Source organism: Cyprinus carpio, chromosome A14 (genome assembly GCF_018340385.1).
Source record: "Cyprinus carpio isolate SPL01 chromosome A14, ASM1834038v1, whole genome shotgun sequence".
In the NCBI taxonomy this organism is placed as follows: domain Eukaryota; kingdom Metazoa; phylum Chordata; class Actinopteri; order Cypriniformes; family Cyprinidae; genus Cyprinus; species Cyprinus carpio.
The window spans coordinates 11,496,256-11,520,111 of record NC_056585.1 but is presented as its reverse complement, the minus strand read 5'-3'; the positions used below and the strand labels follow the sequence as shown (position 1 = coordinate 11,520,111).

At 35.2% G+C, this 23,856-nt stretch overlaps 2 protein-coding genes across 2 annotated transcripts in view; both read left to right on the top strand.

Annotated features, from left to right (window-relative positions):
- Positions 1-23,856, top strand: part of LOC122133921 (SH2 domain-containing protein 4A-like) — a 956,524-nt gene that overhangs the window by 498,917 nt on the left and 433,751 nt on the right. The window lies entirely within an intron of this gene.
- Positions 1-23,856, top strand: part of LOC109066939 (sorting nexin-25) — an 825,452-nt gene that overhangs the window by 790,793 nt on the left and 10,803 nt on the right. The window contains exons 3-6 of the mRNA XM_042770532.1: positions 6,569-6,785; positions 8,690-8,862; positions 11,865-12,051; positions 16,400-16,461. Coding sequence (XP_042626466.1) covers positions 6,569-6,785; positions 8,690-8,862; positions 11,865-12,051; positions 16,400-16,461 — 639 coding nt within the window. The remainder of the gene's footprint in view (positions 1-6,568; positions 6,786-8,689; positions 8,863-11,864; positions 12,052-16,399; positions 16,462-23,856) is intronic.

Below are 23,856 nucleotides of genomic sequence, written 5' to 3'. Positions count from 1 at the left end.
GACAGTTTCTAGCGGATTCAGTTTTTACCCTTTGAACTCTTATTTTCTGATTTGTGAATACATTGTGTTAGCCTTTGACTTCAGCAAGTAAGCAGGAAATAGTTATCCGGTGAAATCGGCACCCTATGAGCATCTCTGGCATGTGACTCATAACTAGCCCTTGTTTGATCAGTGATTGCTGTGAAATTCCTGTGTCGGGTTCTTCTGATGGTGAGGAAAATCATTTGTTACTGACCGAAGCGTCTTACAGATCCGCCATCTGTGGCGCCGCTCTCTGAAGGGACATGTTTCATGTTAAAGTCTTTCATTCACGGCGATCATTTTAATAGGCCAGAGAGGGTGTGATGTGTGTCAGCTTGCCAAAGAGAGAGAGAGAGGGATGATGGGATCCGTCAGTCACCTCTGTCGCAAAAAAGTGTTTGTCTTGGCTGATGATGAGATCCTCGCCTGCTTTCTTCCCTGTTTGAAACTGTAGGACATGTGCGATCTATGATAATATCGTAATTGTTGTTTAAACAATATGCAGGGCTCCAAACTGCGACTAAAACAGTCGCATTTGCGACCATAAATATTAATTTGCGAGTGACGTTTTTGCTGAGGTCGCCACTGGCGACTACCCGCCGAAAGCTCCTCGGGATTTAACCGCTAAAAAAAGTTTTCTCAGGCGGATGATTTGCTTCATTCTAGCAGCGCCCCGTCTGTGATAAAACGAGCTCGGGCTGAAGGTTAATACACACAACTACACCGAGTGTGGACCTGCCGCGTGTACAACAGCTTTCAGCCGAGATCGGCCCATAGAGAAAAAGCCGTCTGTCAGCCAGAAGTGTTTTGTAGAGTCGGCGCGGCTCTGGTCCATTATCTTCTCACCGATGCCGAGACTGAACCGACAGAGACACATTTCAGCCAGAATAAGCCCGAGTGTTATTGCTATCTGGGTATATATTTACATGTTATAACTTAAAAATTTGAATGTAATGCCTTTTTTCCTAATTGTTTTGCGATAAAATCTTTTGTTATGTTCACGTATTAAACTGAGAAGATGCGCATTAAAGGTTTAGTGGAAAAAGAGAGTTTCAGACAGTCCTCATCTCTGCCGCACATCAGGGCTGACGCACACAGTCTGATAAACGCAGCTCCGCGGGCAGCGAGAGAGACATGAATAATACCAATATCGTTAACAATTCTCGTTTATAATAATTACTTTTATGGCCAACTTGAACAAACTAGAACAGGTAAAGCTGTCAGCTGTGTGAATATTGGCAATATCGTTAACAATTCTCGTTTATAATAATTACTAATATGGCTTCTTCTAAACAAGATCTTGGTCTGTCTTCTTTTATTGCGTGAACTTCATTATTTGAAGTGCAACTGCCGTCCAGTAATCGCAAAAAGCTCTGTGCTTTGTAACTTTTTAATAAAAAGTACCAGCTTTAAAATTATTCCGAATTCATAATGAAATTCAAACAATAAAGTTTTGGCTTTCCTTAATGCAGCAGGCGCGGTCGCTTTAGCGCCTCAGTTCAAGGGCAAGTGAACCTATTTAATCTTTCTCTTCACTAATATAGTACATAGTGAACATGAATTAACATCAAAAGGTAGGCTATTTTATAAGAGAGCCTACAGTACAACTGAAATGTCTCATGTAGGAGGAGCCCAAGCTACACTCAGTGGCCGAGTGATGCTTATGCTCCATGATACTGGTACAGACTCAGTGTAATGAACAATTCTTTGTGACTGTAGATTTCAAGCTGGAAAAGACATTTAGTTCCCACTTTAAGTGAACCTTAGTTCCCAGGTCATCTACAAGATGGATTAAAATGCTGATAAAGTCAAGAAAAGATGAGACAAAACACATGACAGTATGATTGAAATGTTAAAATGTAAATAAATAAATAATAATAATCGTAAAAAAATAAATAAAACACGTTTATTCTGTGGCACCTAAAAAAAATTATTTGGCTCCTAAGTTTTTTTCTTATAGGAGCCAATGGCTCCTTACTCGATTTTTTTGTTTGGAGCCCTGATATGCAATTTGAGATTATCAAGTATATCTCAAACCAAACAAAGACACACCCAGCAAGTGCATGCATACACTACATGATGTAGGTTAGACTACTGCACAAGCACATATAGAGTTCACACTTTCGCTGCATGATAAGGGTTAACTTCATTCTTGTCCTGTGTTAAACAGTGTGAATGCACCTAAATGACTCATCAGATGCAGTGCCACCGCTTCATTGCAAACACAAATTTTGTTGATACTGATTTCATTTGATTGGTAACAGCCCTACAGTGTTTTATTATTTAAATGTAGTGATTAGATTTAAGAATTTGACACAAAAGATTATGCATGCATTTAATTAGGTTAAAAAAATGGCATTATAAAGGTAAAAATGCACATAAAAGAAAAAAAAATCAATTTAAACTTATTGGAAAAGGGCATTTCTGTTACTCCTGCAAACTAATCACTGCACAGAATATGAAGAATATCAGAAGCTTTGGGATTCCAGCTCCAAACAAAATATCTCCTTTTGTTTTTCATGGAAAAAGATTTGACATCAGAATGAGTAAATGCCGGCTGTTTTTATTTTTGGGTGAACTATTCCTTTAAATGCTCTGTTATTGTTTAGAGGTGAATACTGAACATGTGAAATCCATCAGCTCAGCACACCACAGCGTCAGAGCTATTTTCACCTTTGATCTCTGTCAGTCACAAGACCACGTCTGTGTTCCAGCGCTCAGACTGGCTGGATTTCTTTGGTAAATCACAGAGCTTTAGAGTCCAGGAGCAGATCACAGAACAGTTTCAGAAGGCATCTGGGGTCTCCCACAGCAGCAGTCTCAAAAGTAGGCAGATTACGGACCCAGGATGTCTGAATGTCATTGCATTAGATATTATTAAGATATAAAAACAGACTCTTTATCTGTATTCAAATGCTGGAAATAGTTTTCTCTTTCATAACATCATTCTTGCTCAGTGACATATAATCAGCTGGTGCTTTGGTTATTTTTAAGTAGATATACAGTATAAAGTCAGTCCAGAATATTCACCCAAGAATGAAAATTTGCTATAAATGTACTCACCCTCAGGCCACCCAAGATGCAGATTAGTTTGTTTCTTCATGGGAACAGATTTGAAGAAATGTAGCATTGCATCACTTGCACACCAAAGTTTCCCCCTCTGCAGTGAATGGGTGCTGTGATGTTTATATCACAAACATCTAATAAAAACATCACAATAATCCACACCACTCCAGTTATTTAAATAACATCTTGTGAAGCAAAAAGCTGCGTGTTTTTAAGAAACTCAGTACGTGAACAGTAGAAGTCAATGGAATGTTCCCACCATAAAAGAAAAACAAACGTGTGTGTCTAGCAGATTTTTACATTTTTGGGTGAACTGTTCATTTAAGTGTTCTTGTGCTATCTTTCTTTTAAATAAACGACACCGTAACAATTAATAAAATAGGGATGTAACTATTAACTGCGAGCCGGTTGAAAATCGAATAAAATATGTGACTATTCACATCGTTTGAGATGCCAAACAAATCGTGACACAATTGGAGTAGGAGTTAATATGAATGTATCTCTGAGGGGAACTGACAATCTTTAGAAAAGTTTTACATGGTATTTTCTTTTCAACTTGCCTCTGAACAATGCATATTAAAGTATCGTTCATAAGCGCAGCTCTGCTTTGTTTACAGCGGTAACCCAGGAAACACTGTATCACTGCTGTTCATAAGCGCCACCTGCTGTCAGAGAGTGAATCTGCATCTCATTCAGCTTGTCTGCTGTTTCATTCAGATATGTTTTATGTAGTATAGTTTCACAAAACTAAAGTCAGACCATTCTGTTTATCCATCAAATTCCTAAAATATAAAATCTAAATAACACAAAAAAAACTACTCATGCTGCATGTATGCTTGATCTTTGTTTCTATCATGATTAAAATCTAGTGGTTGCCTCTAATTTTAAATGGAAAGAGCACAGAAAAAGCCTTAGTTTGTTGATATTAAAAGATTTCTTTTATTTGTGTTTGATTTGGGGTTTGTTTTAAAATTTCAATTTAGTTTTGTTTTATTTTAGTTTCACAAAGTAACGTGCAGCAATAGCCTAAAAAAACGAAGTCTTTTAATAAAGTTCTGTGAAAAACAGACAGTTTTTAAATCATTATTCACTGAAAATCAGTAGTTTTGGTAAGTCAGTAAGGTTTAATTAATATTTTTATACAGCAAAGACATTTATAATGTTACGGAAGATTTCTATTTCAATAAATGCTATTCTTTTGAACTTTCTTATTCATCAAAGAATCCAGAAAAAATGTATCACATTTACCACCAAAAAATGAAGCAGCACAACATTGATAATATATTCAACATTGATAATAATAAGAAATGTTTCTTGAGCAGCAAATCAGCATATCAGAATGATTTCTGGGGGATCATGTGACACTGAAGACATAATAATAAATTGTCATTAACTATATATATATTAAAACAGTTAGTTATTTCACAATTTTTACTGTATTTTTGATCAAATAAATGCAGTCTTGGTGAGCATAAGACGTTTCTTTGCGTTTCTGCCAGCATTATGGCATTTCTTTCATGATTCACTCCTGCCTAAAGGGATTCTGGGTGTTTGTGGGTGTTGTTTTTGTGTTGAAAGGCCTAGATGATCTTTCTCACTTGCTCTCTCCTTACAAGATGAGTGTATAATGGTGAGAAGACAGCATCTAGTCTGTTGCAGGTTGTGGCTGTGAAGACTCGTGCATCACAGGTCTGGTTAAACCGAATGAATGATGTTCACTGAAGCCGTTTCTGATCGTTCTTTGTGACTCAATCCCTCCTGTATTCTGAGCACAGCAGGGTGTCACATTGAGGAATCGATTAAATTAGATGCCATTTCATTCTCATTGGTGATGTTTGCTGAAGCAAAAATCACTTTAACCATTGCTCTTGCTTTAAAGCGGTGTCCATAAAAATGAAAATTCTGTCAGCATTTACTCACCCTGTTGGTCCAAACCTGTATGACACAAAACACGAAAGGATAATTTTTTTCTAGTAAAGTTATATTTTCTGTCGTGCCACTAAATAAGCAGAAGGAAGGAAACTGCACTAGAATAGTGTCAGCAGCACTTCCTGACGCTCAGCTGGGGAAAGTCAGCATATTTTATGAGGTCACTGTGGCTATAAATAGTGCTGTTTCAGTCGGGTGGAAAAATGCCTGCAAACCAAGTTTTCAATAACTGCTGTACAAAGGGTGTCACTGAAGCGTATTCAGCTCCAGATCTGCTTGTTTTGACTGTGTGAGTGGTTGTGGTGGGTGTAGGATCTTAGCATCATTAGAGGACTGTTGCAGTCATCGCTAGTGCCTTCACATTCATGCCATCTGCCACTGCTGTTGTGTGTGTATGTTTGAGGTGTGGTTTGTGTTTCTTTTCTTGATGATAATATGCAAAATGATGACAATTTTATTTCTATCCATCCGTATAAATTTGTTGATTTATCTAGTGACAATACAAACAGCAGATTCTTCATTTACACCCAATAAATACAGTGTTGCTGATTAGCTTGATTTGCTCGTGACTGTATTTTCTTTGGTTCTCTGTTGACAGCAGGATGTTGATGGGGATGTTGTTTGCTTTATCATGCAGATAAAAAGCTGTGAAGTGAAGACATCTGCTAGCCTCATCGACTTTAAGAGATACTTCTCCCCAAAATGAAATTTTTGTCATTATTCACTTCAAACCCGTAAAAGCTTTGTTCATCTTCGGAACACAATTTAAGATATTTTGGATGAAAACCGGGAGGCTTGTGACTGTCCCATAGACTGCAAAGTAAAATACACTGTCAAGGTCCAGAAAAGTATGAAAAGCATCGTCAGAATACTCCATCTGCCATCAGTGGTTCAACCGTAACGTTATGAAGCGACGACAATACTTTTTGTATGCGAATAAAACAAAAATAAAGACTTTATTCAACAATTTGTCTGCTCTGTGTCACACAGAAGAGCATACACTGCCTGCGTACTGCTCCGAGTCGCCAAAATGGCGCTACGCTGATAGCAGATGGAGTATTCTGATGATGCTTTTCATACTTTTCTGGACCTTGACAGTGTATTTTACTTAGCAGTCTATGGGACAGTCACAAGCCTCCCGGTTTTCATCCAAAATATCTTAAATTGTGTTCCAAAGGAGAACAAAGCTTTTACGGGTTTGGAATGACATGGGGGTAAGTGATTAATGACAAAATTTTCATATTTGGGTGGAATATCCCTTTAAGAGGCCTGTTTTTATTTTTTTTAATTTTTTTTTTATAGTATGTGAAATGTAGTATTTTAAAAAGCTATTTTATCACTTCACCGCATTGTATGTTTAACTGAGAGAGTGTCATCCAGTTAGGATCTTGGAAATAAATGTCAAAAATGGTGGTTGCATTGCTTTGTGGGATAAGGCATTCTGCACAATATGCACTGGTTCTATACTAAATGTTTGTAATTCTGAAATATTGGTGAAACCGATTGTTTAATATATTAATCAGTGACATTCTCTCTGTTTCTCTCCCTGCAGTTTTTGACTACAGCTATCGGGACTATATTCTGTCGTGGTATGTCCCCTTGAGTCGAGATGAGGGCCATCTCTATCAGATGTTGCATGAGGACTTTTGGGAAATGACCAAACAGCTGCGAATGCGTCTGTCTGATGTGGATGTGGTCAACCTGGTCTGTAACGACATGGTCAAGACCCTCCACACACACTTCTGTGACCTTAAGGCTGCTAACTCAAGGTGAGACACACAGCGCAACTAGTGGTTCACTGTTACAGGGGATAACATTTTTATTTTTATTTTGAATGTGTGCAAAATGTACATTATCCATTGTCAAGGCTGCCAGCGGACTTGGAAGCAAGGTGAAATACAGACTGGGTTGTTTTCAGCATGTTTGAATATTGTCCATGACGAAGTATTATTTGTTATACTGACCGGTACTTTATTTTTGAGCTGTCGAGTGATTAGTTAATTAACGCCTTTTCATGGATAATGTCTAAATCTAGTACAAATGTAAAAATGAACCACATTCTTTAGTGTATTCTGTGCGTACATTAACATTTAAAAGTTTCGGGTCAGTGAGTTTTTTTTTTTTTTTTTTTTTTTTTGGTGAAATATATTAGTACTTTTCTTTTTCAACGGTGCATTAAATTAATCAAAAATGACAATAAAGACATTTATACTGTTACAAGAAAGCTGAAAATGGTTTTTACAAAATAATAAGCAGCACAACTGTTTTCAACATTGATAATGATCAGAAATATTTCTTGAGCAGCACATCAGCATATTAGAATGATTTCTGAAGGGTCATGTGACACTGAAGACTGGAGTAATGATGCTGAAAATTCGGCCTTTCTTCAAAGGAATAAATAAAATTTTAAAATCTATTAAAATAAGAAATAGTTATTTTAAATTGTAATAATTGTCATATTATAAATTTTTTTTACTGTATTTTTGAGCAAATAAATGCAGCATTGGTGAGAATAAGAGACTTCTATCAAAACATTACCAACCACAAACTTCTGAATGCTGATGTATATGTTGTAAGTGTTTTACTTCTTCCACCAAAAACACAAAGTGTTTAATGTGGTCTCTTTAAAACACTGAAATGCTGTTATCTGGATTGTTTTCTCTGATAACAGCATACAGCAGATGTACCTTTCTTCATGGGAAAAGCAGAAGAATGCAAAACCTTTGTGCTTGTTGAAATTCAATCTGCTTGCTTTCTCTTGATTGGATTCATTGATTACTTATTTGTCAGTGGAAAGAAAGCCAAATGATTGCTATACTGTATAAACACACGCACACACACACATGCACACACACACACACACACACTGGAGATTCATATTTCTCAGTTTGATTTTTCTCTCTCTGTGTGTGACGTTTTGGATGCGGATGCAGTAATGAGCGGCTCTGCCCATCGTGTCTTCATTATTGTGTGTGTGTGTGTGTCAGGGATCGATCTGCACAGCTCATTAGCTGAGTGGACAGGCATCTTCTGTTGCCTCTTTTTTTCGGCCTCTCATCTGTCTTCCTCCACCTGTTCTGTTTATCTGTCTCTGTCCATTTATGAAATATTTCCTCCATATTTTATGGTCTTAATTTGTTTGTGTTATTGCTTAAATAAGAAAAAGTAAAATAAATAAATAAAATCTAGTATGAATAATTTGAATAGTTTCAAATTTCAGAGTGCTTTATTGGCATGATTGCTTTGTGTATTGCCAAGGAAGAAAGGAAAAAAGTATAATTATATTATATTAAAATTAAAAACATTTTTATATATATATATATATATATATATAGCTCTTCTAATAATATCTGTTTAATTTTTTCAAATGGCTTTATGGTATGATTGCTTTGCATATTGTCAAGGAAGAAAGGAGCAAAATATAATTAGAATTAAAAAATATATATATTTATTTGTTATTATTTTATTAATATCTCTTGCAATTTTTAAATTTTCAAAACACTTTTTGCCAAATAAGGAAAAGGAAAAAAAAAGGGTTACTATAATATAATTTGATTAAAATAAAATAAAACAAGATATTAATTTCTGTCTCTTACAATTAAAATTTTCAGATTGTTTCATTGGCATGATGATTTGAATCCAGTAGAATCCAATAGTGTCTCTGTCTCTCCAGGCTGGAGGAAGTACCACGGCTGTTTCCGTTGCATCCGTGTCTGCGCAGTCCTGATGAGGAGCTGCGTTTCCTGCGCTGCTGCGCCCGTCTGCTCATGCTGCGTCTGCTACCCGCACGGGACGCTCGTTCACGCAGTCTGCGCCTCTTACTGGTGGAGGTCGTCGCTACTAAAGGTGACTCTCACTGAACCTGGTGTACACTGTGTGATATTTTTCTGTCCTTACAATTTTTGTCGTTATAGTTGTTAGAATACTAAAAAAAGATACTAAAACCCAAAAGAAACTCCAACAGTGTAGTAAGAAACAAACAATATTGTGATGTTATATTTGCCATAACTTTCCACTGACATGGTTTAAAAAAGAAGATCTTTCTTTAAAGGGATACTCCATCCCAAAATTAAAATTTTGTCATTAATCACTTACCCCCATGTTGTTCCAAACCCGTAAAAGCTTTGTTCATCTTCGGAACACAATTTAAGATATTTTGGATGAAAACCGGGAGGCCTGTGACTGTTCTATAGACTGACAAATAAGTAACAGTGTCAAGGTCCAGAAAAGTATGAAAAGCATCGTCAGAATACTCCATCTGCCATCAGTGATTCAACAGTAACGTTATGAAGTGACAAGAATACTTTTTGTACGTGAATAAAAAAAAAATTAACGACTTTATTCAACAATTTGTTTCCTCTGTGTCACTCCACATCAGCGTAGTGCCATTTTGGCGAATCTTCTGTGTCAGCCGCGACACAGGATGTGCTGTTTGCTTTCAAATCAAAGCATAAATATAAGTAGAAAACATATCCTTGTGGCACGGCTGACACAGAAGAGCGTTAGTGTTAGTGAATCCTGATGGCAGATGCCTCCCTGTTTTCATCCAAAATATCTTAAATTGTGTTCCGAAGACGAACAAAGCTTTTACGGGTTTGGGACAACATGGGGGTAAGTGATTAATGACAAAATTTTCATTTTGGGGTGGAGTATCCCTTTAATATGGCTGAAAGCAGTCCAAGACTTCGATAAGTAGAAATAATTTGCTTTCATGAATCAGAATGAGATTCAGAGATTTGGTGCTCATGTTCTACACACTGATAAATCCCCCTCCCACAGAACAAAGCCTCCATTCACTGACAGTTTCATACTTGAGAATTAGATTTTGAGAGAATCTTGTTTTTGGCTCGAGCTTCAGTGTCTCAGCTGGCATCTCTCTGATTGGAGCTGATTGACTGTTCAATGCTCATCTGTGTTCTTACAATGCTGCTCCTGTGTAAGAACTCATGAAACATCTAATGCGGTTTTGTTTGTTTTTTGTTTACAAATCATGAAATTATTCCAGGATATTTTCGATGAGCACCAGATGTGTGATTGTAATTGTCTTTGATTTGCCATGAAATTATTAATTACACCTATTGTAGGCGATTGACGGACAGGCTGTTGGAGGGAGTGTTCAGTCAGTGTGATACTGAGAAATGATGGATTACTGCTCAATATTAAAGAATTCTGGGTGCTCAGAAATCTGCCATCACTTACACATAATGATTAAGTAATTTCCTATTCTAAAAATTTGGTGCCTAAAGGAATAGTTCGCCCAAAAATTTAAATTTGCTGAAAATGTACTCACCCTCAGGCTATCCAAGATGCAAGAATATACTAGAGAATTTACTAAATAACTGCACTTTAAAAGATTAAAGATGCCCCATAGCTTCAGGATGCAGCTGCTAGATTAACTTCTAACCCGTTTTCCTCTGTTCTGAGGTTATACTGGAGGAAGTGTTTGCATCTGTTGTCTCAGACTGGCAGGTTTTTTTTTTTTTTTAAAGGGCGAGACGTCATCCGCCAGCTCTGTCTGGCAGTAATGAGGCACTGCCTCGTGCTCCGTCTGCTACGTCAACAAGCTCCTGAGGAGGTGTAGGGATCTCATCATAATGAGTGACGGACGAGAGATTGACTAAACATTATTTACAGTGTAATGAGCTGTTTTTTTTCAGTGTACATAAGCAGTTACTCTCTAAGGCAGCATTTTAACTGAAAGGAAACTTCGATAAAAGGCTGATTTGAAGTTTGGCATTGGCAGAATCTCCATAACTGACGTCAATAGCACACCTCCAGTGAAATACATGGTAGAATTTGACTCAGAATTGATTTGTTCGTACAGTTAAGGGCAAATGAATTGATTCAAATTATATGAATGAATGTCTTTGCAGATGGCTGCATTTTCATGAATTAGAGTGATTTATTATTATTGTTATTTTTTTTATTTGTTTCCTTAATTTCCTTGTGAATCTTTTTTTTATTATTTGTGATTTGCATTTAAATATTTTAAAATATTTAATTTAATTTAATATTTTCATTTCTTTCTTTCTTTTTTTTTTAAGTGAAATATTTAGATGCGCTCTGTGTTTTTCTTGGTTATATAAATTGCAATTAAATATTTTTTTTTTTTTTTTTTTTTTTTTTTAGTTGAATTTAGTCTAAATATGTATGTTCATGTAATACTGTCACCCTTATTGAGATCTATTCAAATGCATGCTCTCGTATATAGATTTGGGGAGGGTGATTTTTAAGTAATCATTTGTTCATAGCACAGTGCAAATGATCTGATTTGAATTATTCATCAGTTCATTTGAGCATATGTGCAGATGACTGCATTTTCATTTTTTTAAGTGATTTCCTTCATTTTGAATCTTTTTCTTCTTTGTTTGAAATTTAAATTGAAATATTTTTAAATATTTGATTTAATTTAATATTATCATTTCTTTTTTTTTTTTTTTAAGTGATATATTTAGTTGCATTGTGTTTTTTCTCGGTTATGTACATTTTAATGAACTTTATTTAAATTATTTATTTTTTTAGTTGGTGTCTGAATACACATATTCATATAATGCTATCACCCCAAATTATTTATTTTGCTTTTGTAAAATGCTTTGATAGTAAACATAATTAATATATTTGGATAGATATATATTAAGAAATCTTATGCAGCTACTTTTTCTGAGTAACTTCACGTGTAGCTACAGTAATTGCATTTCTAAAAGGGTTGCTTGACTGTAGTTCAGTTATGAGTAGCTTGTCGTTTATGAAGCATGGAAGGCAGTATAATTGTGCGTGTTAAGGTTGTCAGCTCACTGGGTTTGGCACAAAGCTATTAACTTGTTCTCTCTATCTCTCTCTCTTTGTAGTGCTAAAGCCGTTGGTGGATGTGTTGAGTGATCCGGACTACATTAACTGCATGCTGCTAGCTCAGTTAGAGCACCGAGAGCAGGTGAACGAGCATCATAAGAAAGCGTACACGTACGCGCCGTCCTACGAGGAGTTCATCAAACTCATCAGCAGCAGCTCTGACATACAGTTCCTCAAACAGCTCAGGTACGAAAGCACACAGCGGCCCATCAGTGCCATATTTACCATCATTCTGCATTCATTTAGCGGTGCGTTCTGTTATTGCTAATATGTAGGCTTAAGGATTTTTAGGACCTATTGAAATAATTTTTTTTCCCAAAAATTCCATGTTTTCCATTGTAACGGTTTAAATAAATTGTAATAATCAAAAAGGATGTCTATTCATTTGAATTCACAAAAACTTTAATTTATTAAAATTTTAACAATAGTGCCTAACAAAAAGTGTTTTTATTTATTTATTTTTTATTTTTTATTTTTTTTTCTGTATTTTATGATTTAATACTTTTTTTTTCTAATTTATTTGTTCAAAAATATTGGTAATTAGATGAATGCATTTTAGTATCATTGAAATACTATTATATTTTTTATTAATATTTGGGTCAGTTTTTATTTCTGTATTTTCTGTTTTCATTTTAATTTTAGTTAAAGTTTTGGTAATTTTATTGCATATTTTTTATCATTTTGAAAAGACAAAAAAAATTATATATATGTGTGTGTGTGTGTCTATGTAGTGTTTATTCATTTTTATTTTTAGTTGTTGTAGCACATGAAGTAAAACTAAAAAAAATAAACTAAACTTCCATCTCAAAAAAAAAAAAAAAAAAAAAAAAAATTTATAATATTTATTTTATTTCAGGTAACAAAAATGGTTTAAGTTAATTACAACTTTAAAAATAAACCTTTTAAACAGAAATCTTAATTTCTTTAATTTTCTGGCAAAGACAGTGCACAACTGCGGTTTACAGATTAAATTAAAACATGGGTGAAAAATTGAACAATAAATTCCATTTTTATGACTGCATTTTGCGATTCTGTCCACATTTTCTGCATCGTGAAATCATAGGGTTCTAGAGTTGAAAGAACCTCGCACACTTCTTACTACATGCTACTTTTATTTAAAAAAAAAAGTAAATTGTAAGCCGTTCAGTAGTATGTGAACATGCCTGTAATACTGCTCTGCGGTCAGCTTTATTGACCGTGATTTAATAGGTTATTGATTAATAATATTGTGTTATCTATGACTCACTAAATCTGTCTGGACTTCAGCAATTCCACCTTCAAAAAAAACAAATTAACTAATAAAAAAAAATTCCTTTTGAAAAAAAAATCTCTTTTTCCTTTCAGACAAATCACTCTAAAAATAAGTCAACAACAATCATCACTCACATCTTTCCATCTTGCGTTATCAGCTCGTATCGGAGGGGACATTCGTCATTTAAGCTTTGTTCCGCTATTTGCATGTCCGCTACGAGTTCAGCTCTGGATGAAGTATCCGTGAGGCGTGAGGACAGTGGACAGTAAAGGCTTCAGGAGAAACTTTTCAGCCGTATTGATCTGACTAGGACGGGAAAGGATGGAGAGTGTATCGGGGGGCGACAGGCAGCGAACAACAGGATTTCTGTCGTTCTGAAATAAAAGCATTGTGGTTGAAGTGTGTGTATTTTCTGACATGCATTATAAAGATAGACCTTTTCAGTGTGTTAGGGTTTAGTTGTAGTGCTTTTTAGTAGTTATTGCAAAGGCTACTGCTTTAGCAGCTAAAAAGCTGTAGGAGAAGCCTGCAAGTTTACAATGAAAGAAAAGTATTTGAAACTTCCATAGGAAATGATAGGGCTTGGAGGAAAAAAGCAGAAATCTGTTTTGTTGTTCAATGCCAGCCAGTCTGGACAAAGCTTTCAACATTAATCTTCGAAAAGGAAAGTAACCTCCCGAGTGTTTGTAGTCAGATGTGCTAGGAGGAGATAAACATAATTATTCAATTAAGAAGTCACAAGTTGGCTACAAATGCCTACTGTGTATAGCGTTCTGAGCTTGAAAATATACTAATTTAGCTCATGTCTAAATTTACTCTTTATGATATGGGGAATATAAGGATCTGCCTTCAGAGAAACAGAGTAACAGAGTTGGACAGATTCAGAAGTTCATTTAGTGCCATTACTTGCCTTGTGTTCAAGATAATTCTGATCTTGTCTGTCTGTCTCTATACAGTACAAAACGATGATTTCTTTTTATGGTTTTCAAAAATAAGCCGTTAATGTTTACTAAGGTTGCAATGTATTTGATCCAATATACAATAGTAATCAATAAACGACAATTTTAAAATAATGGTTTTCTTTTAAATATATTTTAAAATGTAATAATTTTTTGACAGATCACATGAAACTGAAGAATTTACCAAATTTTATATTATATATATATATATATATATATATATATATATTATAATATATATATATATATATATATAGATAATATACTATATATAAAAGCCATTTAGATTTAAGTTTATATTTATTTAAATTATATAGAATATTTAATATATAGATATTTTACTATACTTGGGCTAGGATTTAATTTATAGATTTAGAATACATTTTTCGGAATTATAAACCTTTTGCCATCTATAAAAAGCCACTGGTTATTTAAATTGTTTAGAAAAATATTAATTAGCACATTAAGTACCACATTAAATAGTCATTAATTTGACATATGTTAATGAGGATGCTTGGTAATTACGAGTCACATTCCTTGTGATGACGCTTGTTGTATTCCCTCAATTGTAAGTTTCTGTGGATTAAAAGCGGTCGATGCCTAAAGGGCAGGGTTAAATATTAAATGTAGGATGCAGACTGTTTCTGAAGAGATGATCCTAACTAGTCTTAACCTGCTGTTGTGGAGCATAAGCAGTTTCTGAACCAGGTCTCTGGGTGATGATTATTATTATATTATTTAGCGTGATATCTGTACTGTCACCTTTAATTAACAGCCGAAGCTCTCGTAGTCTGTCAGCTCTTACTCAGCTTATACCTGAAAGGACCTTGTGGTTCCATGACAACTGGATAAGCCTCTTGGGCTTCCTCTCTGTCAGGTCGTCATTGACACTTTAATTAAAAACACTTCTAACATCTCCTCATCAGCCACTGAAAGAGGGTGTGGGCGTTGTGTATCCCTAATACATATGCAACAAGGGGTTAAAACAGTCTTTGTTTTTGAACAGATGGACCGCCCTATGTGATAATGGACGGGTTAGTTTGTTGAGGAAATTCAGGAATATATAACTTGACCATCTCATTTTCACACCCGAAGTCGAAGAATTAGATTGCTCTGCTAGGGTGTCGACACAATTAAACACACAGGTTTAGCTGAAACGGGCGCCAGAGGACCAGTACCAAAACAACCATGAGTGTTGTGGTTTTGATTCTAGTTTTGTAAGAAGCGCTTAAAGATTATGAGACTCTGAAAAAAAGCTTTATGGAAATTGATGTTAGTCTGTAAAAGCCATCAGTATAGGATGGGAAATCCACTCATGTGGAGCTTGACTCTGTTTCATAATTTCTCTCACTGGATCACGAACGAGATAACTTTAGATAACTTTTTCACTGGAGAAAGCTATATTATGGATAGAGGACTCCTATTTTATGCAGCTTTTCGCTTTGATAATTGATGGACTAAAGTGGTGTGGATTATTGTGATATTTTATCAGTTGTTTGGAAAGCTGCCAGTATTTTACTCTAAGTGTCACATATTTTTTAAAAAATATTTAATGTTATCTAGTTGGACATTAACTAAGCAATGACTCGTTTGTATTTGTCATTAACGAATGTTAAAAAGATGAAGATGAAAATGCTTGTAACCAAACATCTATTTCTTATTGGTATGGTAATCTGGATCGTCTAACTAATAGAAACTTATGTGTAAAAGTGTTACCAACATGGATATATTGTCCAGTTCGTTGCCAAGGAATCCTTTTCAAGGTTTTGTGAGTTTTCATCTAGTATGTATATATTTCATACTTTGATAGTTCAGTTACCGAAAACGGTTTTTAATAGTTTTAGTTAAAAATAACAACCAAATTTGAACAACATTCATGTCATTTTCACAAAAGCCAAACATGCATCTAATATAATCAGCTTACATCGATTGTTGTTGTATGGTTTATGGTACTGTTTTAATGGAGCCATCATGTTAAAAGTCAAAGAAACAAAATAGCAGTTTTACAATTTTCAGTCCAAAACAGCACTATTGCTCACACTTAAGAGAAAAAAACACCTAAGAAAAAAATGACTGTGCTGGCTCCTACTGGCTTGATAAACCGAGACAATTTATTCATTTATTATTTGTACTCATAATAAGTTAATAATATGATTTAAAATTACATAGCAATCATGCTTCAGCAGAACCATTGCAACTAATGCTTTTTTTGGTGTTTTTGTTGCATGTTTAAACCCCCACATCAGAAAATTTTAATTATCCTGTGTAAGGTTCCAAATAATTGATTTCATCACCTCTGCTGCTGTGGTTTTGTCTTCTTCAGGTATCAGATAGTTTGTGGAGATCAGACCAGGCGACCACCATTAGGCAGTATCCCACAAGCTGACTAGAATGGCAAGTTCGGAGGGACTGTTCAACACACATCGGCCAATCATATCGCTCATTATGAGGAATCAAACCGCTGATTTGGCTTCTTCTCTTTTTCTGCATTTGATTCGAATGGCCACCCTGTAAGGAACTATAATTTGGTTCCTTTTATTTTATGTTTGTAATTTCCTTAATGGAGTCCAACGTTCTGAAGAGCAGGTGATGGGACGGTCTAAAAGAGTGAAAAGAAAAATCTACGATAAATTGAAGGTGTATAGGGCTAGGGTTGGGGACAGCGGGGAAAATCGCTTCTCGATTCCCAGACAATCGGTACCTGTGTCAAATAAAATTCCGATTCGCTTATAAGATTCCTAGGTGCTTTTTTTTCTTTATCCGTGAGGACCGGATCCTAGCGATTCTGCCAGGACCGTGCGTAATAATTCAAGCGCTCCAAAAAAAACTCCATTTATTCAGAATCATGCAGTTCTATTTTGCACACAAACAGCTTTTATGTAGCATATTGTTTTTTGTTCATGGTATTCAACTCCAGTAAATGGTTTGCAAAAAAGAGACACAGGAAAAATGTTTAATGTCATTATTTAATCACATTGGAATTGAAACTGCTGGAATCGATAAGCCAGAATCGGGTCAGATTGATAAAATTCAAACGATTACCCAACCCTTATACTGGCACGACAACACCTGCGCACTAAAAAGTGTTCCCTGTGGCTCAGTGGTAGAGCATTGCGTTTAGCAGCGCAAAAAGGTTGTGGGTTCGATTCCCAAGGAACACATGTTAGGTAAAAATGTTAGCCTGAATGCACTGTAAGTCGCTTTGGATAAAAGCGTCTGCTAAATGCATAAATGCATGCACGACCAAAATAAAAAATGCGCTATATAAATAAGTTCTGACAGCACATTTGCGTACTGACAAGGTTAATAGCTGTTAATACACAATTACCATTTTAGATCGACAAAACTGTTCTATATAAGATTTCTTTTTCAAACTGGAAGCATAAATCTAGGCAATCCCATGCCGCTTTTCAAAGCACAATGCAAAACTGTAGCATTCATTCACTGACGCTTTTTAATCAGCAGCAGCACTAAATCCAGAAGCACGTATAGTTACTTGACAGCAACCCGCCAAAATAAAAGCCTGCTGATTTTAAGTTTGAAAATGATGAAAATGCTTTTATTTTTTAAATTTTTTTTGACATTTTTATCCAAAGCAACTTACAATCGAGGAATACATAAAGCGATTCTTCTTAAAGAGGAAAATAAAGAAAGTAGTAGTAAATATTAGCATTTTATTTTTGTATACTATAAAATAATTGTATTTGTATTTAATACTAGGCTACCTTTTATTTTTAATAATATTATCACACATTATTAATTAGTTTATTGCTTTGTTAAAAAAAACTAAATAAAGTGCAATAATATTATAAACTATTATTAATAATTTTTTATAGCCGAAAAAAATTAGTGTCCCCCAGCCTCGCTGATTATAAAAATGTTGTGCTCCTTCCTGAAGAGAGCTTCTGTAGTTTTCACGCTCTTTGCCGCGTGCCGCCCGCTCTTTGATGGGTAGATGGGTAATACAGTTGAGCTGTGGCCGGTGTGGCATGAGCAGCTCTGCTTCCCGGACCGGGGCGTCTGTTTTAGCCATCGATGACATTTACTGGGAGCCATTTTAACTAAAACACATCACCTGATTGCTCGAAATCATACTTCCAACCACGTTTAAATATGTTTTGCGTAATGCAGTGGCAAAACTCCGACTACGGGGACAATAGGTGTTTAGGGGAAAAAGCACATCTAAAGATGTGTTGTTGTTTGTTTGGTGTGTTTGTTCATTGTTGTTGTTCATTCGTCATGCAGTTAGTCATTGTTGTTAATTCGTTCATCATTGTTCATTTGGTGTTCATTCACGTTCATTTGGTCATTCATTTTAATTTATTAATTTCTTTTATTTCATTCAGTTTATTCATTCATTTTTGTTAATTCATTTATTTATTCAGTCGATTGTATGGTTGCATCAATGAGTTCAGATCATTGTCATTCATTCGTTCGTTCATTTCATTGTTTGTTGTTCATTTGTTTTTGTATTCATTGCATTGTCTTCGTTATTTGATTTATTCATTCATTCGCTATCATTCATTCGTTCATGGTTCATTCACTTCATTCCATTCGTTCAATTCGTTCATTCCTACGTTATGTAATGTTCCATTGTGTTTACTAAGGAAGTTTATTTTATATTTAATTATTTTGTATGTATTTATTGTATTCCATAAGGAAATTTTATGCAATGGTTTCCATTGCATTTACTAAGGAAAATATTTAAAGATCTAAAGAGAGTTAAAGAGGTTAGACATGAATATGTTTCAGCTTCACACAAATACAACAGAGCTAATAAACTCTGGTTATGTATGAGGAGGCTTTCTTTGGACTAAACGAGCAAACTTACTGTGCTGAACATCTTTGGATTGGAGTTAAGGTTAATTAATCGTGCCTTCATTTCAGTTGCTTGGATTAATTAACGCTCATTTTATTCACGGCAGTGGGAAGCCAGCATTCAAAGTGGGAAGCATTTATGTCTTAGTTAGTCTTTGGCAGAGAGTCAGGAAAGGCAGCCCTGTCATGTACTTGTTTATATGTGTCTGTTTCGTTCTCCTGCTGCCTCTCTGTAATGGGCCAAATCTATAAATAGACCCGCTGGTTCGGCACAATGACCGCGGCTATTAAGAGGAAGGAGAGCAGGCGACTATGAGTGTGTGTAAAAGGTCACTCCCCTCCCCACTGGCATTCCAGCAGCAGACAGAGTGTGCTGTGAGACGGATGCTGGTTGGTGGTGATTGCTCATATTTCCAGGACCTGCTAGGTTGCTGAAGGCGAGAATCGTAGAGACGAGAGGGAGCCGTGCAGCAAGACCCGCAGGTGGCCACTCGATCCCATCTCAAGACTTAACAAGTAGCCCAGGGGCAAGTCCATGGATGGTCGTACACACAAACGTGATGCATAACTAGAAAAAAGTACCTAGTAGTAAATACTTAATAAATTGCATGATCTAATAGGTCAATATTTAGTGGCAGTCGCGAGTAGTATAGTATTTAGTATTTGTATTGACTACATTATTTTAGTACTAAATTAGTTTATTATTGTAAAACTGTAAAATAACTGCTTTTAGATGTTTGCCTTAGATCAGGAGGAACTGGAAAGAGCATTGTTTGCATCTCATGTTAGTACTGAAACTGTCCAAATTATTTTTTTTGCTGTTCATTGGCATTTGGATCGGAAAGCATTTGGCAAATGGGGTTTGCAAATTTTGCAACCTGTTTTCAAAATTTGCGAAGATTGGGAAAGTTTGAAATGCTATTTATAATAAAATAAACATTAAATAAATATAAAAATGTATGATTAAATCAATATAATATATAATAAAATTATATTTCATCTAACATTTTTTCCAACTTCAACTTCATTGATTTATTTATCCTTGAGTAGTGCAGATCCTTTTTTTTTTTTTTTTTTTTGTTTTTTTTTTTTTTTTTTTTTTTTTGAATTGAATAAATTATAATAATTAAAAAGGGCAGTTTTGCCGTAAATTAAGCTGTTTTAAAGTTTTAAAGGTTTTTTTTTAAATTTAATTATTTTTAAATACAAACTATTTTATTGTTATTTTTTATTAATATTGGTAAATTTTTACATCTTTGAGCTTTTATTTTGGCAGAATGTTGGTGAAATGCCATAAACGTATGTCCACAAAAAAGCTGTCAACTACGCGGGTGTGGATGTAAATAAAGTGAACATAGCACACATCATCTTTTTTGTGTTACTGAGGAGAAACACCTTTTTCGCTAGTTTATTTATTTATTATATGTGTACACATCAGCGGGCGTATGTATACCTAATCTTATTTAGTTACACGATTAAAAGATCGAAAGTATTTTGCTTTACTTTTTATTTTATATTTTTTTCAATGGACGTTCTTAACTTTGAAAGCAGGAAATGAGGAAAATGAGTTTTGAATCGGGTTAACAAAAAAAACAATGGGGTGGCATTTCAGTTTTTGGTACTCTTGATGTCTATTTGATCTCTGTGTGAAGTGGACAAGATGAAGCAAAGGGAATGGTATGGTAACATCGTGGTCCCGTGAGCCATTTACATGCAGAGTCAGCTCCTGACATATCAGAGGCTGGTTTCTCTCAGTTATCTATCACAGCGGTTACTGAATTCCCTTTCTCTCTCTCTCTCTCTCTCTGCAGGGACAGTAAAAGGCAAAGCGGCGCCGCGCTCTGAAGGCTGGACATGTTACGTGCCCAGAAACATGAAGCGTACATAACCAGTCACAAGCTGGCAACGAAGCAGTGTGCATTCGTGTGAAGAAGCGGTCGGCCCTCGGGGGTCCGAACTAGGAGAAGCAGTATGGACCGAGCCAGGATGAAGGGGATGGTCAACAGGTACAAGGGTACTACCCAAAGGGTACTAAAGGGTACAGGAAGAAATTACGTTTACATAAACATCTATCTAAGCAATACGAAATCAAAATTATGGGTTTATTGTATTATCCCATAGTTGACATCATTACATTATGCAACCATTGATATGACCTGCGAAGTTGTTTATTAGTACAGGACTATAAGGGCTCATAGTTTCCAAATGTGTACCATTACTTAGAGAATAAATAACCCAAAAAAAATATTAAAAACACGGTCTCATTAAACAGAATATAATTTCTGTTAGTTTTCCACTGAATAATGTGATTTGCTGCTTCTAGCGTATTGTCTGTGTTTCGTGTTTCAGTTCCACGCGATCGCATTCCTGAATTATATTAGGGATGGGCCACTTTGGCCCTGTCCTCCTAAAATGAAAACGCATGTGTCGCTTATGGTCTGATGGACTTACACATGGCCGCCACATGCATGTGTCCGTTAAGTCCACGAGACCATAGGGTGTCCCATTTGTCATTTTAGCATTCAGAAGGGTGCTCGCGAGTGCCCCGCCCCTTGCGGGCACCATGCACGCGCTCGTTGCAAAAATTCATCCCCCATAAGGGCAAAATTAGCTATATAGACTAAAACCACTTTGTGTACCAGGCTGTAAACATACTATTTTTCTGCTGTAAAGTTGTGCAGTTTAACATGGGGGGGTCTATGGGATTGACTCCCTTTTGGAGCCGGTCTCTAGCGGCCAGTCAATGAATTGCAGTTTAATTCACGTTCTCCTGTTTCAAGAGAGAGAGGGCCGGAAGGTTGCTTCTTGGTCATATTATGCGTTCATAACTCCACCCTTGCCTCTTTCGATAACAAACTTCCACTAGTTGGGTAAATCCTGGGATCAAAGCAATGTGAATGGTTAAACCATGTAATGCCAGAATAATTGCTCAATAAAAACAAAAGAATAATGATAAAAGAGCAGAAAATACTGTACCATACAGAGCAGCTCACTGTTCATGATGTGTGAAATATCGGATGAAAATCCTAGATACTGAATTTGGTGCGGGGGTTTATATGCAATTTTTCAATTTCAAACACTAATAGACCAAAATCTCCTGCTCTGAAAACCTGCTTAGAAGAACACAGGAACCCCAGTGTGTAAAGCTTAAAACATCACTGCATGATGATGACTCTGCTTCCTGGAAAGAAAGGATTTTCTTTGCATTCTTTTGATGCGAAGCGCCTTCCACAGACTATTCACTGCAAAAATGGGTCATTTAGAAATTGTCATGGTTATAGTCTAAACACATTTACTAGTGTTCAGAATAGAGAACCGGTTTTTATTCAGACTTAGACCAGGGTTATTATAGTTAACTGAAACTAAAATGTAAAAAAAAAAAAAAATATATATATATATATATATATATATATATATATATATATATATATATATATATATTTAGTTTAACTTTATGTACTAAAATAAACTAAGAATTCAAATGATTAAAACTATATAGACATATTTAACATGTATACAAATGAAAAAAGAAAATACTACAACTTTAACTAAAACAATTCAACTAAATAATAAATAAATAAAATATTTAGTAAAAAGAATAACACTGACCTAAACTACCAATTAAAAAGTTTGGTCAGTAAGCAATTATTGTTAATGTTTTTGTTTGTTTGTTTTTTTTAAAGAAATTTTCATTGAACAAAGATGTATTTATGTATTTAAATTTATTAATTGCTATTAAATGCTATTCTTTTGAGCTTTCTATTCATCAAAGTATCCTGAAAAACCTAAAAGATGAGAAGAAGCATCCTCATCAGCTGGTGTCACTGATACTGATAAATTACCCGGCCTTCTTGAGATGAAACGCCACTTCCTCTACAGTGTCATGTTTGCAAGTGTTTTTAATAACAACACTGTCTGCTTCATTTGTTTCTTGTCCTCTCACAGATACTTCAGTTTGAGGAGATCATGTCAAATGCAATGTACCGCGGGCATTTCCGTGTCTACATGGAGCGCGTGGGATAAGAGGCTCTGATTAGCTTTTGGGAGCTGGTGGAGATGCTCAAGAGCGGTTAACAAGGTCAGCAGAACACCAAAGACCTTGAGCTGAAGCTCTGTCAGCAGACGAGTGAAAGAGTCACTGCCATTACTCCGATTCAGACAATAACTCTTTCTCATGGGGACGTCTGTAAAAATACATTTGCATAGTGATTTATTCATGGTGGAGGAGTGAGTTCTGTGATACTACAGTACAATCCTGAAAAACACGCAGGCTCAAGTGGTTCAGTCACATGATCGTCAATATCCTAAAATACAGATTTCTTGATTTTAAAACTATTTTCATTTGGATGTACCGATATCGATTGTGAAATCCCAAGAATTGAGCTACAATTTGAGGTTTTCAGTTGATGCGTGAACAAAACATTATTTATTAAACATCTGTGCTTCGTTACTTTTCGTTACTAGTTTTTATGAAATTCAAACATTAAATACAATTTTAAGAGCATTTTATTACAATTTACATTTTTATTATAAAAACTGCCTTATGTGCAACTTAAATGTTTGTTTACAAATCACTTAAGTTAGTAATGCACCAACTGACAGGGTTTATTGTGTAGTTGTGTAGTTTATAGCATTAGAGTTTTTTTCCTTGAAATAAATTTTGTACAGCACTTGCCTATAGTCCAAATAAACTGAATTGAATCGAGTTTGAAATTGAATCAAACTGCAAGCTTGTGAATGGAAATCAAAATCGAATCGTGAAATTTGTCTCAGTGCCCAGCCATAGTCAGAATAATACTTGTTATGGCTTGAACAATTAGTGAATTCATATTTAAATCAATGATAGGGAATGTATTTATTTATTTATTTGGTTGGTTATTTAAATATCCCATTAAAAAATTAGAAAATTGACATGCTATAGTTTTCTGTCTTCCTTTTTTATTTCTCAAAATGATTTAAAAA